At 38.7% G+C, this 18,879-nt stretch overlaps 1 protein-coding gene across 4 annotated transcripts in view; it reads right to left on the minus strand.

Annotated features, from left to right (window-relative positions):
- LOC138130632 (dipeptidase 1-like) overlaps positions 1 to 18,879 on the minus strand; it is a 155,330-nt gene that overhangs the window by 45,445 nt on the left and 91,006 nt on the right. For all 4 annotated transcript variants that reach the window (XR_011159614.1, XM_069047233.1, XM_069047232.1 and 1 more), the window contains exon 5: positions 10,894 to 11,219. Coding sequence is in view for 3 of the 4 variants with exons in the window: in XM_069047233.1 (XP_068903334.1) it covers positions 10,894 to 11,219 (326 nt within the window). In the remaining variant the exon portion in view is untranslated. The remainder of the gene's footprint in view (positions 1 to 10,893; positions 11,220 to 18,879) is intronic.

Raw genomic sequence — 18,879 nt, forward strand, 5'->3', positions numbered from 1 at the left:
TAAGCACCAGTGCTCGTATAAAAACATTGCAAGATGGAGACTGGTTACGCAAATAAAATCTCACGAGTGCAGTCCGAACATGAAATAAAGTGAATTACAAGAAACAGTTTCTACACAAAGAAACGTGATTTGTAGCGGGCTCTGAAATTCGCGCCGGGTGAGAGCGTGCGCTATCCTGTTGACACACAGTACTACACTAGAATTTTTCAAAGACTAGAACAACTTTCTGTCTAGCAGTGTAGTGTGTAGTATATAATACTACAAATTCACCCTACATGTGAAAAAGGAAAGAATACATCTTTCATTCCCCCTCGAAGCCGAGCGGGCTGCTGAGGCTTCCCAGAGCCTTTTCAGCCACACTGACGGGAAGATTCGGGATGGGGATGGGTGCGGAGAGGTTGATACTGACCCAGCATTCGCCTTATCTGTGATATGAGACATACCACGATGTTATGGTGTGGGGAAATCTCTGAAAAAAACCCACACCTGGTCAGGCGGCACAGGGGTTAGAACCCGGGACCTCCCGAATGTAAAGTGGCGCGCTAGGCGCTTGACCACAGTACTCGGTTCCTACATGTGGCTCTGATTACAATTTATAGTAAATTGGAGTCAGTACAATAACTCTTACAAAATGTTGATATCGTTTTAATATTTTGTTTAATTATGCAGCACGCAGTAAATCACGTTGGATGTTTACAGGATTGATTAATACAGTAATAGGTTATTTGGCGTCGCGTTTTATTATGGCTTAAATTTCTGAATCGTGTTAAACACAAACAAATGTCGAATTTGTAACCACCGATTTAGGGTGGGACCAGCTCAGAGCAAATAACGCGTTTATAAAACAAAAATTTAATTTTCTGCAAAAAATGAAACAGAAGAAATTATGATAAAACCTCATTTCACCAAATACCATTTTTGTATAATCAAGGAATGTATTATGAATGATGTATGACGGTCGACCGATTGAAAGAGAAAAGTTTATTGCCGAAAAACATTAACTCATAAATCTGTCTTAAAGCTTCTTTTGTTAATTTTTCTCCAGTCCCGCATTACCATTTTCTAGATGGTTGTCCTGTTTTCAGCTTGAAAAGTAAATTTATCGTGTCCCACTTTCGTCGGTACAAATCTCCGCTCATCCTTCGTGAAGATGGCGACCATTCTGTCATGTTCATGCCGGTACTGCCCCCGGTGCCGCCGCCACGACCGTAAACCGGGTCGTCCCTTTAAACCGATCGGCAATTTTTATTAGACAAATGAAAAATGTCTCTCCGAATTACCGGTCGATTCCGATTTCATCGACGTCTCGAGACCGACAGTCCCCCCGTCGAATTTCCAATCGTACCGGATTTTTCCAGGGAGACCTGTAACGCGCGTTACGCACACGCTGAGTTTGATTGATGGAAATCCGGGCCCGCCGACAACTTCATTACGACTCCGCCGACCGAAGTCTGCACTAAATGGGGCGGCAACGAATTTAATAATTATTATTTTCGCCGGAAATGAGAATCCGGCCCGGCTTTTGTGATTAATTCGCGAAGTAACGTGTAATTTTTATGCGGGGGCGGCGCGGTAGCCGCCCAACGTTTCGGCGTTGCCTTCGGATGTCTAATAAAGTGCAGCTGTAAAAAGCGTGTTTTGTTTGGCGATTTACGGCGAGATACGTCTGGGGGTGTGCTATAAGGGGGCAGTTTTGACGGCCCCATGCATTATACATGGAAAGGCGATTTGAAAGTTTCCGGTTTAAATTGACGGATCGTTGATTCGTAAACGAGGATAATGAAGGAATTTTCGACGGGCTGCTCGAAAACATCCCCCGTGTTGTGCCGGGGAGTGTTCCTGAACGTCGGCGGTGCCACGTTCGCTTTTTTAAATTGTTATACAATATTAGCTTTGGCTTTCGGGGCTTTTAAGCTGAGACATGCAGATGTGAGCAACGGAACTTTACCGACTACGCTCACTTTCGTTCCTGACGGAACGGTTTTCATATTCCAACTACCTAATTGTGGAGTCGGAATGGCAACTAGAATTCACTAATGACCTGTATCTACGCAAATAGGAAGCTTTCGGCCTCCAGTGTCTTCCTGCCGGAGCGAAACTTTCGCGCTAGCGAAAACTTGGCCAAAATTATGGCTAATACTTATCCTTCAAATTTCGTCATAAATATACAGGGTGTCCCTGAAAAGCACTGCAAAATTTTAACACGAGCTACTGGCTTCATGTAGAACTCGGAAAAAATATTTAAAAATTCTATGTCAAAAAATAAAATGACAATTTAATTTTTTAGATACAATTTTTTTTTATTGCTTTTAGTCTTCTACGTTGTCCCACAACCTCGTAGGTAAAATTTCGGCACATTTTAAAAATACACCCTTGTATATCATATTTTATAAAATGTGGCAAAATTTTACTTACGAGGTTGTGGGACAACGTAGAAGACTAAAATAAATTAATAAAAATTGTACATCAAAAATTAAATGTCATTTTATTTTTTGACAGAATTTTTTAAATATTTTTTCCGAGTTCTACATGAAGCCAGTAGCTCCTGGTTAAAATTTCGTCGTGCCTTTGCAGGGACACCTTGTATCTGTTCTGCATGGCAATACTCTATTTAAAAAAAATATCTGTCTGGAGTTAGACCAAGTTGTCTTTTTCAATTGGAATTGGTCTGAGTTTCTCTAGAATTACCTATTATATTTTTCAAAGTAGAAGGTTTTTTTGTGCTTCGCCTAGTTGGCAACCTCGACTTCGTCTCGGTCTTCAATTTCTGGGTTTAGCACAAAAAGATTCACTTCTACTCTAAGGCCCGATTGTATAAAGCGATGTCAAGTCATTGTTAAAATTAACATAATGTCAAGCGATCTGATTGGAGGATATTTAACATTTTATTTGAATCAGCCAATCAAATGGGGGGATTTCCGACTTGACGCGTTGTTAGCTGACACGATGTTAACTAAGCTTTATACAACCGGCCCATGATGATATAATGTATTAATAAAGTCTGTCTCAATTCTAAATTTCCACCAACACTGCATTCTACGTTGGGAATACAACCGGCAACATTGTTTGGTGAAAAATTGGTCAGATTGAATTTGTTAGGTTATCTGTCAGTTTCCGTTTTTACAACTCAAAATTTTAGCATAAAGGAAAAGAACGAAAACGTTTTTTAAAATGCAGCAAGTAGGTTCTAAAAGCAAAATAAACTTATGAACTAATTTTAATGTTTTCGAATCATGTTTATATGTAAAATAATTATATTGCCAACTTTGGTTATAAGAATTCCCAATTTAGAAATATTTTTATTTTGCCAACATAATTCAACAGGTGGTGGAAATTTAAAATTGAGACAAACTATAATATATGCTCTATTTTTAACAGCAATGAAAAAATTGTGTGATTATTGGTAAACTCTGTTCACTCATAGATTGCTTGACATAAATGTTTCTAAAAATGTTCACTTACGCTATAACAAATAGATCCGGCGCGAAATTTAAAAAATGGAAAGAGCAGGTTTACACGTGATGTTTTATTATTATTCTGCATGTTTGCACTTAGAAAAGACGAAAGAAAACTTCAGTACAGTAGGAGTAATATTTTAGGTTTTATTAATACAGGGTATTTCACGAGTGATAATGTGCCCGACGGAATAAAAAATGCAACCCACAATACATTTTCGAATTTCCGAAAAAGCTGGCTATTGAAATTAAAATATCCAGCTTTTTTCGGAAATGGCTAAACACAAGCAAGAGATTATTTAATATGTACCTACCTACTCCTATTTAATGCATGAACAAAAATTAGCTCTGTATCATTTTCGATGTTTGTAATGTCACTTAAAGTGTTCATAGTGCTAGATTCTTGAGGCACGCACTCACTTCACAAATTTAAAAGATCAACAAAAAATCGCAACGGAACAGATCAAAACACCAACACGATCAAAACGAATAACTTTTAAAACCAGAGAATCGCAAAACAAAGCTCTACAGATGAAAAATCGCAAATCTAAATGCTTAAACCACTTGACAGAACTGACAATTTCAAATTTGAAATGTCATATAATTTATTTTTTGCGTGGGTTTCATAACAACCAATGAGAATCAGTGGCGCGAATGCTTCAAGATATTACCAACACAATCTATGATACTTTCTTAATATTTTAATGTTATGGTTTGGGGATTTTGTTATCTAAGGATATTTAAAAAAATGCATTCTATCAGTGGACGTAGCCTAGGTAAAATATTTCAATAATTTTATTGTCTGAAGGTGTAAATATGATCTGGTAACTGCATTTTTTCGGCCTCCCTCTAGAAACACTGATTTTTCATTCGTTTAAATCGTCTGGAAACTAGCATTTCCCTGCCTATGCAAGAAAATCGACACAGGAATTTTTAATGAAAGATTTTAGGTTGGCAGCACAAAATGTCAGTGTCATGTGGCATTTTTGTACAATTTTTTAAGTGTAAAATATTGATGTCGGGCAAATTTGTATCCTTTATCGCAAGCTGTACATTGTGTACAGCAGTAGGGGCCGAAGGGGTATGAAGCCTTAAATAAATTGTCGGCTGAAAAATTTTGTGTATTACACGGCTAGAAAATGTTTTGCAAGTGCTCGCACTAGTGTGCCTCGGCTGGCGCCTCTGCCCCACAAACCGTGCTTGCACTTGCAAAATGGCATTTTCTAGTCTTGTGATACAAATAACTATTCTCTAATTTCTTGTAACAAACGCACGCATTTTCCATATTTACATTCTACTATAAAAATTTTGAATGCGCTAAAAATTTTTCAAGAAAAGTTGAGTCTATTTTGAAGATTTTCTCATGAGAAATTCAATGGAGAAAATAGCATTTTTCCATATACTCAATGTGGATAACAAAAATTCCTTGTCTATCTCGAATAGACATAAGAGTAGAGTCACGGAAAATAATCTAATGTTTAAATATCGCATGAGTAATTTTTGTTTGAAAAAAATGGTGGATGCGCTAGATAATGTTTTAAGGAAGTATCTCAATAATTCAGTTCTGTGAAAGGCTAAGTACAATTTATAAATCGCATTTTGTAAATTCTTTCATGACAAATTCGACAAAAAAAATCAGCATTTTGATATTCTCAATTTCAGTAAGAAAAACTGCCAAATTACTCCTGTAAAAAATGGTGGGGGCACCGAGAAATAGTTTCCTCAAATAGAACATTAAGGTAATGTTGTTGTTTGGACATTTGGATACGACAAATTTAATTTAAAAAAATGCACTATAATCAGTATCAATAATATAAACTATCGGATTTATTATTTGAACAAATGACGAAGGCGCTAGACATTTTCAAAACAGATTTAATCTTTATTGTTTTGTGGTCTGAAAGATCCATACAGCAACTGTATCTTCTGTGTTTTTCCAGGTTAATTTAATACATAATAATAAATAACAAAAAATGCCGAATCACTTCATGTAGTAAATAGTGAATGGTTAAATATTTGAATATGAGTTGATGGTTTATTTTTTTCAGAACAAATTTTTGTAAAGAATTCACGTGTAAATAATAAAATATGCCGAATTATTATTTGCGGAAATGGTGGAGGCGCTGGGAATTTTGTTTGTCAAATATTTCTATAATTCAAAAAGGTATATTATTATACTCATGTCATATCGTGAGGAAGTTCCTTAACATTGACACAGAACATAATAAAACACAACAAAGTCAAAATGTGGAAGCGAGACGCCGGTAATTATGTTGATTAGCACTGCACTATTACTTGATGGTAATATCCGTAATAATAGTGTATGTACTCCGGCAAAATTGCCGTGCCTCCGGCGCCGGGTGGAGGAGGGAAGTATATTGTCTAAAGGACAGAGTACGTTATGAACATTGAACTTTGTGAATTCTATCATGACAAATTCAACAGAAAAAATTTCTCCATTTCGAACGTGTATAATAAAGACTGGGGAATACCCAGTACAAATGATATTTTACGGCACTGTCTAAATCTTACAGTGTTTTTCTTTTGCTTTTCTTCTTTTGTCAGTTGTGTTTCACGATTTGTCAAATGACTTTCCAATTTTTTAAATGTCAAAATGAAATGTCAAATGAAATTCCCCTTTTCTCAAATCACTTTCACTTTATACAAAATGCTTTTCTTATTAATTTAATTGATTTTCATTGTCACAATGGGAAAGTCAATTGACAAATAATGAATTACATTTGACGAAAAAGGAATTTGTTCCCTTACTAGCAAAATAAATGGGAAAATCAATTGAGAAATTGTGAAGCACAATTGACAAAAGGAGAAAAGCAAAAGAAAAACACTGTAAACCACCAAACACATTTTGGCTCCCCCGGCCGCGTGAAATTTCTCCCACATGGAGCACCCTCCCCGAAGAATAAATCTGTCTTGGCTTTGTCCTTATAATTGATATTTTTATCGAATCATCCATCGTTTTTAATTTCCTGACGGTTTTATTTTCGAGTGGGAGCCGCCCAACCCTTCGACTCCTCTCCGAATTATGACCGACAGACAAAGCGTCACTTTGGATCGTTCCCAACGGGATAATCCGACCTCGTAACCGCGCACGGTCTAATGAAAAATCCACACATCATCAATCAAACGCATTACGACTACAATTGTCATCAAACGCGCGCATTTCCCCGTTGAACGGCCGATCGAGATCGTCCGTGCTGGAGCACTTTTAATCCGGCCGATTTGTCGGGGGGCGGCGTCGTTAAAAGTGTCCATTATGTAAGCCCGTAAAATTTCACTATTAAAGAGAATTAATCAGGGCCTTAATGTCGTCGTTAGTGCCGTCGTAAATCCACCATAAAACAATCTTAGGATATTAGTTCGCTCGCAGCTATCTTCGCGCCGCCCCCTCGACAATTTGTAAACAATTTTGACAAAAATGCGAATTCGAAGCGCGATCCCGAGATGAGTGCCGATTTATCGCTTTCTAAATAAAGTTCCCGACGTCCCATTTATCTTGACAATAATAAGAAAATATTTTTAAAACGGAGAGGTTATCTCGGAGTAATTGAAAGAAAACTGCCGGAGTTTTTGTCTCGAGGCCGCGGCGTCGGGGGCCAGATGCTCGCTTCGGAATGTTCGGATAATATTTACGCCATTTTCCGGCTTGATTCCTCTCGGTCTGCGGCTAAATGCCCCCGACAAGGCGAATAATTTCTTCGCAAATGCGCCCAAAGTGTGCGATACGCACTCCTCAACAACAAATATTTCCACTCCGCTCCGATTTATCACTTTGAACTTTATAAATTTTGCGAAAATTGCGTCTTAAAATCCAAACAGATAACCGGGTTACAACAAAACGTGACCGAAGCTAATTCTGCAAGTTTAAAGATTAACCAACGCAAAATCCATTTACATTTACATTTCGCAACGAAACCGATTTATGCCGGTTTTTGTTTCGACGCTCTCTGCAAAACGTTTGTAATTTTTAAACAAAATCTACAGATTTAATTACATTAATGTGGTTTTTTTTTCGAACCTACCTGAAGCGGTCTCACCAACGGAATGCTTAATTGGCTATTTGGATCTCGCACACCTGTCTCTCACCTACACAATTTTAAAAGTTCTACGTCCACCTTGTCCGCCTGATTCAGCACCGTCTTCCCTTAATTTCCGCTTGTCAAAGAATTTTGTTCAGGTGGCGAACTTTTCGGACGAGCCTCGTAGCGTTTGAAACGAAAGTAATTTATAGTATAATATATTTTTTAATGAAAATGGCTTCCCGATAGCGAAATGGGGAAACTAAAATGCGGTAAATTCGCAATTTATCACAGTCGTTGTAATGTTGGTTGCCTAGTCAGTTTTGTTAATAAAGTGATTAACACCCCGCCCACAAAAACGGAAATTTATGGCCCCGATTCATTAGCGCCGGTCGTAATTGCAGATATCAAAGAAACCTATCCGGTGGCGGCGGCGGCGGCAAAATAGAGCAACATTTTTTATCGCACCTTGTCCCGACGAAGTCGGCCATTTTCGCCGCAAACATAAAAAACATCTGTCATCTCGCAACGGCCGAAAATTGAAAAATAATGTCCTCCCATGAAAACGAAACCGCCAACATCACAACCGAAACCACTAACGATTTTTAATAACACTAACCCGACCTCGAGAGCGCCCTCCCGCCCTTATTGTGCCTTTTTGCTGCGTTCGCAGCTTTGCAACGCTAATCCCGATACTCTCCCTTTCTCTGCAACTTTCCAGATTAACACTTTGGCTACTACGGGGGTATTTTGAAAAATGTCCCCACAAACTACGACATTTTTGTTTGTCTATATTCATTTGCAGTTAGAAAGGCATTAGAAAGGTGACCTAGGCGACATTTGTAATTATTTTTTCGAAATGCTTCACCAATCTTTACTCACAAACTACGACTATCGAGAATCCCCTTGTAAACTACGAAAATCGTGTCCGTACAGGGTACACAGTGGATCTAATTGAGTCGTGAAATGTGTACCAAATCTGACCACATAGTTTGCAGGTAAAGGTCGAGTGTGTACCAAAAATGGTACACATAGTAGCCAAAGTGTTAAAACTTTTTTCGTCGCCGCCCCCGCGACACCCGGACTCGTGCCTTTCGTCGCAAGGTGTGCATCGTAATGACTCGATTAATTCGTTCTTGTCCCGGGGGTGTTCCATCGGAGCACTCAGAAGTGAACGATGTGCACTCAGGTCGCGCGGGGGATTACCCGAGAGCTCGACGTGCATTAAACGATGCACTTGTTCTTCGATCGACCGGTTCTGTTGCATTTCGAGGGGTCGGGATGGGTGAGGAGCGCCGTCGGGACTCGGCCGGCGCAATTGTTTGTTTGTCGGGTGAGTTGTGAGCTCTTGAAATTCGTTTTCGTCGGGAAAAATGCACGGGATTTGGTGTTTGTTCGACGGAGTCGGCGAGGCGGTCCCAGAAGGTGCGGAGGAGAGTTTATGTTCCGCGTCGAGAGCTGTTACACTCTTGTGTATAGTTGGTTGCATACAAACGCGATTTGGAAAAACATTCCCGGAATGTTTCCGGCTCGCGTAACAAAGACGGAGGATACGAAATGGAAATATTTCTCGTTAACGACAAAGTCCCCCGAAACGGCACGGCATGTCTAATTGAGAAATTTCTTGTACAGGAGGCGCAATATCAAGCGAGGCACATTGTTGGTTGCCGGAGCAATTTTTCCCAAAAAAATTCGAATAAAAAACGACGCTTTTCATCAACAAGTATTCCGACTCGCTTCACTTGTTCACGTAATCATCCAGACATAAAAAATTTCAACGACGCGGCCCTTTTGTACGGCTTCGTTTTTTGTTTAAAATTCATAGAGTGCAAGACGCGTTTGTAACACGAGAATATACGTCTGCAACAGGTGGAGTTTGAAGGGAAAATTTAGTTTTGAGAGATAAACGCAAGTAAGTTTTGCCAATAAAGCGTGTTTTAAAAGTACGAGTCTTGAAGGCGACTGCAAAATTGTTACAGACACTGAAACGTCTTGAAATGAACATTTTGAGCTCGTAAATGTTTAATGAAAAGGTTGACGAAGAAATTTACTGAAAAATAATTAAGAAACGCTTTTAATCGATTCGTAACGAGGAATAACGAGGCTGAATTTATCCAAGGAAAACAAGATATAAAGATAAAAGCTGGAAAAGGGACCGAGCTTTGGATGTTTACTTTAACCGGATGTCTGCAATTGTGTATCACCATTTATTCCTGAAAATACCAACAGGGACCGAATTTTAAAACAAACAACACTTCCTTCCGGCGTTTCCAAACCACTTTAAAGGAATCAAACGCGCAAACTACGCTCTTGCACGTTTTCTCCAATTCTCAAATTATTTCGAGCGAAATGGACGAATATCCAACTTGCACTCAGTTATTTCAAGAAAATTGCATTCACGATGATGCATTCCATTCAAAACTGTAACTGTAACTGACAGGGCCAGCCGAACTAGTCACAACTAAACCTAATTCACGTACGACATACGTGACTCGGCGCTCGCTCGTTGTTCAACACGGTGGAGACAAGCACGTGAGAGTTGTCTCGATTGACACGTTTGATTTATTCTGTGATTCTAAAGAATCTGTCTTGTCTGTTGCACACTCATAAAGCTTCAACAAAAATTAATTTACGTCGTTTCGTATTACGATAATTTTTCTAACGTTTCCAACGTTGTTGTGATGCAGATGAAGACGGGGTTAAAAAAAATACTCACGTATCAGCTCTCGAGATAAGATCTGTTCATAACCGTGAGTAGATATGGCGAAAAATCGGATCGATGAGTGAAAACATAAAATTTCCCCCGGGCATCAAACAATCATTTGGTTTTGTATTAAAGTGACAGAGTTCGTCTTGCCCTTCTCGAGCTGTCGCCCGTGGACATCAGCGGCTTCCTTTTCCAGCGGAACGATTCGGCCAGCGGAAATGATAAGAACCGTGACGGCGTGAAATAAATTCAGAGGAACACGTGAAATCTCTTAATTTTTGGGGCGAATGCGCCCCTGGTAATTATGATCGTCGGGGTCCATTGTGAATGGAAAGGAGTTGGCACACACTCGAACAAATGGAATATGAATATTAAAGACCGAACTTTTGTTTGTCCAGAGTCGGGAACTTATTTCGCCGGGCTTTGTCTCTGGCCCGGCAACACACGCGCCCTTCTTGCTCCGGACCAATTAATTCCGGACGATCCGAAATCGCGCTTTTATCTGGCCGGGTATGATGAATCATTTATTTGTAGGCTTTCGATTGCAGATTGCCCCGTTCATAAATCATACGTTCTTCGCTTCTTTCGCTCGAGGAATATTAAATTCATTTTTAATTAGGAGCTGCGGCCGGATCCGAGCGGGACCGGATTATTACTCGCTCCCGCTTCGTCCGGAAGAAAAGTGGGTACGTACCTGGGCGGCCACGTGTCCCGCTTCCAGTCTGAGGAGGTCGGTGTGGCTCCAGGCGCTGGTCGACCAGGGCGACACGTTCCTGAGGTCCTCGTTGAATTTAAAGTTTTTCAGTTTGTTGTGTAGGAATTTTCGTATGTTCCAGGGCAGGTCGTTATGACCGTCGATTAGAGGCACTTCTTGGAGCAGACGTGTTGCGAACTCCAAGCGTTCCTCGAAGGAGGCACTTGAACTTATCTTTAAGGCGATAGGAACGCCGACCCCGGCCGCCGCCGCCAGCAGCAGCACGGTCACTATTATCCACCAGTGTCGAGTCGTCAGCTCGATTCCTGAAAATAAAACCACGATACGTGTTCGTTAACTGAGACTGGGAGTGACGACGAACCGACAAAAATTCAATTTGACAAGGTGGAACTTTTTTCCACGGTCTACTGCCGAGTTATTCGATTAGATCGGATTTTCACACCGGGCAAGATGGTGCTGCCCCAAGAACTTGCCCTCCTTATCACGAATCACAGATGCAGTGTTATTACATCATCGATTAAATCTACGAAAAACTCGCACAATCTATACATCGTGAAAATCCGTCTTTGTTAACAAAAACACAATAAATACTCTACGAATGCATTAATACATTTTTATATTGGATCTTTTGCGATGTTGCAAATCTGCAAAGTTTTTTCAAAAACTGTCTACAATGTTATAATTTGATCTGTTTTTCGTAATACAGACCTTGTCAATTAAATACCACAAGAAAAGTTTGTTGATTCGAGCGCATCCACCCGTTTTGCATAAAAAGTCTTTCAAGATGTTGTTTCACAAATGATCTAGCAAATGTATGTTCACCTATTTATTAGCACTATACGCATAATCGCCAACAAAATATATATCCCGGCGCATCCACCATTTCAATTAAAAAAAATATATTCTACGTTACAGGTTAGAATAAAATCTAAAAACTTGTATAATAAGATGTATTGTCAATTGTTTTTACAGCTAAACGTAATCGTTCAAACATCTTGTGAGAAAAAGTCTTTATCTTAGCGCATCCACCATTTCTCTATCTTTTATGATGCTGCAAATGAAATTGTTCACAAACTCATCACTCTACTCGTAAATTCTAATTTCACCTTGTTTGTTTAATAATAAAGGTGTTGTTGTCGATTGAATACCAGACGAAAAGTGTATTTATCCCAACGCATTCACCATTTTCGAAAAAAAAAACCGATTCCAACAAAAACTTCACAAATTGGCCATCAAGTTAAATTTTCACGTCTTTTCTTATAATCGCTTCGGTGCTATTCGAGATGTATAGTAAATTCAAAAATCTCCTGGACTGTCAAAATTAGATTTTAAATAAAATGCTTGTTTTAACTGTACTTGGATATAAAAAATTTTCGCTAGAGTGTACCGACATCAAAATCTAATTACAAAATATATTTAGGTTATGTTTTCATTTTTAATCATTGAACTAAAAATGTTTTGAATCATTCATTGCTTCGAACACAAGTAAAATGCAGAAAACTAAATGAATTAGAGCAATTTAATAAAGTTTATAAAAAACACGCGACAAACTAAAAACAGGTAACAAATTAAACAACAACCAAAATCATCCAAATTAAACTAACCTCTTTCATTTATTCAGAAGAAAATTATTTAACACTTGATTAACACTTATCTCTCCGAAATTTTGATTTGTCAATCACAAGAACGAACACCAATTCTTAGTTAACAATACTGGAGCGACTTTGGCACAAATTTGTAATTTCTTTCCGTTGTTATCACTTTTTTGTTTTTTCCTCATAATAATTTCTTATGGGCCTCTTCTCTCGCGCCAGTAGAACCACCCTAGTTCGTTTTGAACTTTCCATTTGAACCTTTTTACAAAATACACTTAGGTCCGGTTATATAAAGCGATGTCAATTCGTTGTTAAAGTTAACATACTGCCAAGCGATCTGATTGGGGAATATTTAACGTTGGATTTGTATCAGCCAGTCAAATGGGCGGATTTCCGATTTGACGCGTTGTTAGCTGACACGATGTTAACTAAGCTTTATGCAACCGGGCCTTAAATAATTTTGCAATTTACTTGACAATGTCAATTTAAACAAATGAATTGTTTGAAAAATTAAAAAATCGTAGATAACAACTAGACAATATGAAAATAACTGGTGATTTAACCAACCTAACAACTGTAATTTTGATTTTGACAGTCCAGATGTTTATTAAATGGACTTTATCTAACCCAGCGCATCCACCATTTCTGCTCAAAAATGTGTTGTATTGTTGTATTGTACAATGCTATCGGGTGTTCATTTAAATTTCCAGTCAAAGTTGGCGTTGAAGAGTCGATTGTGAACGCACCACTCGTGTAAAAACACAAACAAGACAGAAACTGAGGTAAGATTTAAACAGCTAATGCGTTCACAATCGACTCTTCAATGCCAACTTTGACCGCAAATTTAAATGAACACAAATGACAATTGATTTCAAAAATTGTCTGTAAAGTCATTTTCCCTCTCCTTTTAATGAAACATGCATTGTCGAGCGAATATTACAAGAAAAGTTTATGTATCCCGGCGCATCCACCATTTTCACTCAAAAAATATTTCAAGTTTGTTACAAACAGTTCAGAAATTGTCCAAAAATAGTTATTTACGAACCGAGTGCGAGAAGACATTTTTCGCACATGAGCGCATTATTTGAGGCACAAGCGACGAAGGAGCGAGTGCTTCATTTGCGCGAATGTGCCGAAAACGTCTTCGCGCATCGAGGTTTGTAAAAATTTTTTGAAACGAACATTAGCATTTTAAAATTATTTCCAATAGTTTTCAATTTAGTGAATAGATGGCGCTTGCCCAAGTGTCAATCGAATTAATAGCGATTTATTTTCATTCTTTCGAAATTTTCAACAGGCAAGTTGGAGAAATGACGTTTTGTAAAGCAGATTTTATTATTATCAAGTCAAATTATTTTCAGAATGCTCAAAAAGGCCAATGATTTTTGGATGATTTTTAAGCACTAGTGCGCGAAATCTACGTTCGCGGTTAACTGTTGCGTTTCCGAAGTGTCATTTTGAAGTTAGTGAGTTCAAAATAGTATAATAATTATGCAACAAGTTTTATAAACGACACTTTAGACACGAGTTTTATGTTAGGCACGAGCAAAGCGTACCGGAGCGAGTGTTTAATAAACGAGTGTCTAGAGAAGTTTATAAAACCTGTTGCATACTACAGTTTTTCTACGACCAAATAAACAAATGAAACAAGCAACTTTTTTATTAAGCGTTACATACAAACATACAAACTAAATGAACATACCAAATAGGAAACCAAATTTGAAAAATAGAACGAATTATTTCACTACAATGACGTTTGCTTTTACGCCGGATGCGAAACTGATAAGTGTCAAAATAGCAACTTGATCTAGGGCTAAATATGTCCAAAAAATTCAAGCCGTGTTTAAAGAAACTTCGAGCGTGTTTAATATCCCGAAAACCCCCGAACGGACACCAAGTTGTGACTAATGAACAATCGTTTTTAAAGTGACGTTTTGTACACTATTTGTCAGTGCAAAATGTGACACTTTAGAGAAGGAAGTAGAAAAATTATATTTTTACTTGTTTTTAGACTGCAAAATCACTTGAGATTTATCTATTATGGCGCATCTATCAATCATGAATAAAAATTCAAAAAATGTGAGATAAGCTGTATTGCCAATTATTCCTTTTAAAAAATGCAAGTATAATTATTTGAGGCTTTACGAGAAGATTTATTTATCATAGCGCATCCACCACTTCTTGTTTCTCAACAAATTTTACATATCCTGTCGCATCCACCCCTTTGATTGTTATATTTTTATTAGTTTCACCCTGGAAGCAGGTTTATCTGTCCTGACGCATCCACAAGAATTTCCAGATAGAACTAAGAAATTCAAAGATGACTCAGCACTCTGCAGATCGAACAATTTCACACGTTTAAAAATATTTGAGTTCACGTTGCTGTTTTCTTCCGTGATCAAATTTGCCGTCCGTGCCATCAAGATTGTAGGGTGCATTAATTCGGTTCCTCAATCGGGTCCTGCCCTCCATAACACCGACGCGAAAGGCAACTTATCGCCGAAACGACTCCCACGCCGGATTTTTCCGGGCACTTGATGAATATGGACGATGTAATCATCGCGATGAGTGTTAATTATTCGGCGCGAAAACTAATTACCAGGGTCAGTTCATACATTTAGAAAGGGTTCTTACTGAGCACCCGTCCGTGAACCTGCTCTGACCTGATTAATCGACCCACTTACATTTAAGAGGCAAACTTCCCGCCGTTATCGGCACGTTTCCGGGAAGCTAAAAGATCACGTCTCCTGGAGACGGCGCTGAAACCGCTCCATTTTTAGAATTAATACGGCTAATTTGGGTCGCGACGGCGGAGAAAAACCGGGGGGCGAAATCGGGGGCGGTCCCCGCCAACGTGCGACGTCTGATCGCGCGACGACGCTTTGAATTAGCGGAAATTGCCAACAGCGGAATTGTCGCCTCGTAAATCCACTCCTTAAACAATAAAAAGGCTTATTACGTGCTTTATAATGCATGCCGCGATCCTATCTCCCATATTTCGGGGCCTTTGTTGCCGTTATACTGCATCTTGCAGCGTCGAGATAACTTTAATGTATCGTCGCGACATTAAACATTCATCCCATGACGACACTAGAATCATTTACGAAAGTCCTGGGCACACCCGGATAGTTCGTCGAAAATCGACTCCGGGGGCGGCCCGGACTTTCCTCCCCCCGAGCCCACTCGCCGCCCTCCTCACGAATTTATTGTTTAATCCTTTTTTTAATTTGCATTTCTTTGGTGGAGCGGTTTCGACTTTGGCTGCCCCCGGCGCCGCTTTAATATTGTAAGCTTTCCGTGTAACTTTTGCTGCCGTCCCAGTCTAATTAAAGAGAACGAAGTGGCAAAAGCTGAACGCGTTCGGTCGCATCTTCAGGATCTCGGCGGGACGCATCAATTCTGGGGGACTAGCACCTGTCACCGTGGCTGACAGGCGCACAGGGGAATTCTCGCCGGACTGACGATTCCTCGGTCGCTCTCCACGTGCCGCTCGTAGTCGACCGCATCCGGAACTAGAACCCGACCGGGTGGATGCACCGGAATGCAAAACAGTCGCCGGAGCTCGTTCTATTATGCAAGGCTTGCGAAAAAATTCTGTTGAAAGCCGCCCGAACGCGAAGTTTGTGGGGATGGATTCGGCTTGCTATTAAGGGAAGCTTGACGGGGACAAAAATTAATTTAATTTCACCGCAAAGGGATGACGGATGCACGCACTGTAAATTTTTGATGCGCGCGTGGAACAAGAATCGCCGACTTTTCCGGGCACCCTCCAAAGTAAGCTCTTTGCCGCAAATCAATTTTCAAACTTTCCCGACCGAACCGTAATTTATTTAATGACCGTGCTTCGGACCGATGAAATTACTGGTTCCCTGCATCGATACTTGCACTGTCAATATTTAAGAGCGACCTGCGACGAAAAATTCGTTCGATGGGACCGCCCTTAAGATCGTAATTAATTAACCGACGGGATTTTATTATTCATGCAAGTCGCTCTAGTTTACGGCGATTGTGAAATTCAAAGGTGATAAAACGTCGCGAATTCTTATTCGTCGGACGTGTGTCTTTCGTTTTTAAGAGGTCGTAAAGAATTTTACAATCGAGCGCTTTCGGACGATTAATTAACAAATCTCCAGGACGATTTGAATGAATTTAAAGGGACGAATAAGCCAAAAGCGAACAGTGTACGGTCCGGACCGGAACTGTTGCCAACAGTAATTGGGGTTTATTGCGACCCACAGCAAATAAGAATGTTGCCAAGGATAACAAACAGTGTATTATCGGCCATAATGGGTCATTATCCGGGAGCGATATGACGTGTCTCGCTATAATTTATGTAATGGTGGATGTGGGACGTATCTTACCATGGCAGTATATGTACTCATATTTTACTACCGGGGGCAAATTACGACTTCCATCACCGAACTGTCATTACCTCGACGAGACTGCTGTACGACTTCCTTTTTAATTTAACGGCCAAAGTCGGTTCGGCAATCATGTTCACGCGACAAAATATGTCCTTTGATGTCCCAATAATAATTATTTAGGGGCAACTCCATTTTAAACCTGTCTCCGCTGCGGGTCCGAGCAAATAAAAATATATTAGTGGCAAGAATATGTTCGTTACACCCTATTATACATCTGCATCTCAAAATTAATTCGGGAAATTTATAAACGATTTGTAAAAATTGTTATCATTTTGAAAATTACATGATGTATGATCTTTAGTTTGTTTTCGCTTTCAAAATGAAAGCAGATAAAGCAAAATTGTATAGACCTTTTTCTACAAAACAATCAAGGACGGCCATATTGTGAGCGTTATACCGTGAGGACGAAAAAAAAAAAAAATAGAGTTGGTTGTGACCAAAAATTTCAGTTGGCAATTCCTTAAGATTTCAATTATCAGATGTTAGTCTTAAAAGTTAGGTTAGTGATTTTGAGAACGTTGAAATATTGATTTTCATAAAGGTGTGAATTATGTGTGAACTGTCGGTTGAGATTTAAAATTTCCGCGCCTTTATTCAACGGTGAGCACGCAGCTTGTTTACTAATCGATCCAACGATCAATATTCAGATAGGTTATGTTGTGGGGGCTGTTATTGCCAAGGGGTTTAATTTCATGCACAACACACACACGATAGGGCAAAAAGTGCAAATCTTTTTTATGGATAAAATGAATTGTACCAAATGATAGGTTAGTTTCTTGATGATTGATTCGATTCTATTCCATAAAAGCATTTTCAATAATTCAATAAACAAAAATAGCACATTAAAATTTCAATTAAATACAATTAAATTAAATATAATAATCCAAATGAAATTACAAAGAAAATAAGAATTTCCTTGGTAATCATGCAATAATAAAATCATAACCAATATTTCACGATTTTTCGCTACCAAATTGAGTAATTAAGTTCATTTTTTTAATAATGAATTGTCAAAGTGTTGTCAGGTTGGCAGAAAATTCGAAACAGTGAATTTTATAAATCACGTTTGAAACATTGACTTTTGACATTGTCACCGATTGTCACATTTGACAATTTAAATTTAAATTAAATACGTGTCTCACACTCATAAACATATGTAACATAACCTCAATAATGATCTAGGGAAACTCTAGGGTGAAATTGAGATAGAACTGGACCAAATGTCAATGATTTTTAATATACAGTTTGGTCTTTTTCTGTATTTTGACACTGACAATTGATTATTGAAAAAACGGACTATAGGTACAATTTTATGGGTTTTGATTTATTTTTTATAAATGGTAATAATTATAACAAAAAATTTGTAAGTACACCATCGTCTTACAATTTTAAAAAACGCTCATTATTTTATAATATTATTTTCATTTTACATTTTAAGTTGTATCTGCAAATACATACTTTCAGAATTTTTAAGCATTTAAACATTTGAAATATTTAGATTGTTTTCAATTATCTGTTACTAATCCGGCGAGAACCGACGAGAATTGGAGGATTTCGTGGCGCTCTTTTAAATGTCTCTCACGTCCCACGTCAGGTTGGCATCCCTGAACAATTGGTAAACCTCGTCACTGTCAACATCTCATCTGTCGATTCATTTTTTAGGTTAGCGTTTTCCTAGCGTGTAGTCATAATGTAAACAGTCGACGTCGCAAATGAGAATGGAGGAAACCAAATTTTACTGGCGTGAATTAATAATCCGCTTAGAAAATAAGCTGTCAGAGTAGATGTATTGTGCTCAGTGGTAGAAACCATTTTTAAAAATAAACCTTTATTAACAACTTTGACGTTTGGTGTGACACACTTGAATTTGACAATCGGGTATGCCAACATGAAACTTAAAATAAGTTGCCAACCTAACTTGCTATAATAGCTGCAATACGGCCTTC

The sequence above is a fragment of the Tenebrio molitor genome, chromosome 5 (assembly GCF_963966145.1).
Source record: "Tenebrio molitor chromosome 5, icTenMoli1.1, whole genome shotgun sequence".
NCBI lineage: Eukaryota > Metazoa > Arthropoda > Insecta > Coleoptera > Tenebrionidae > Tenebrio > Tenebrio molitor.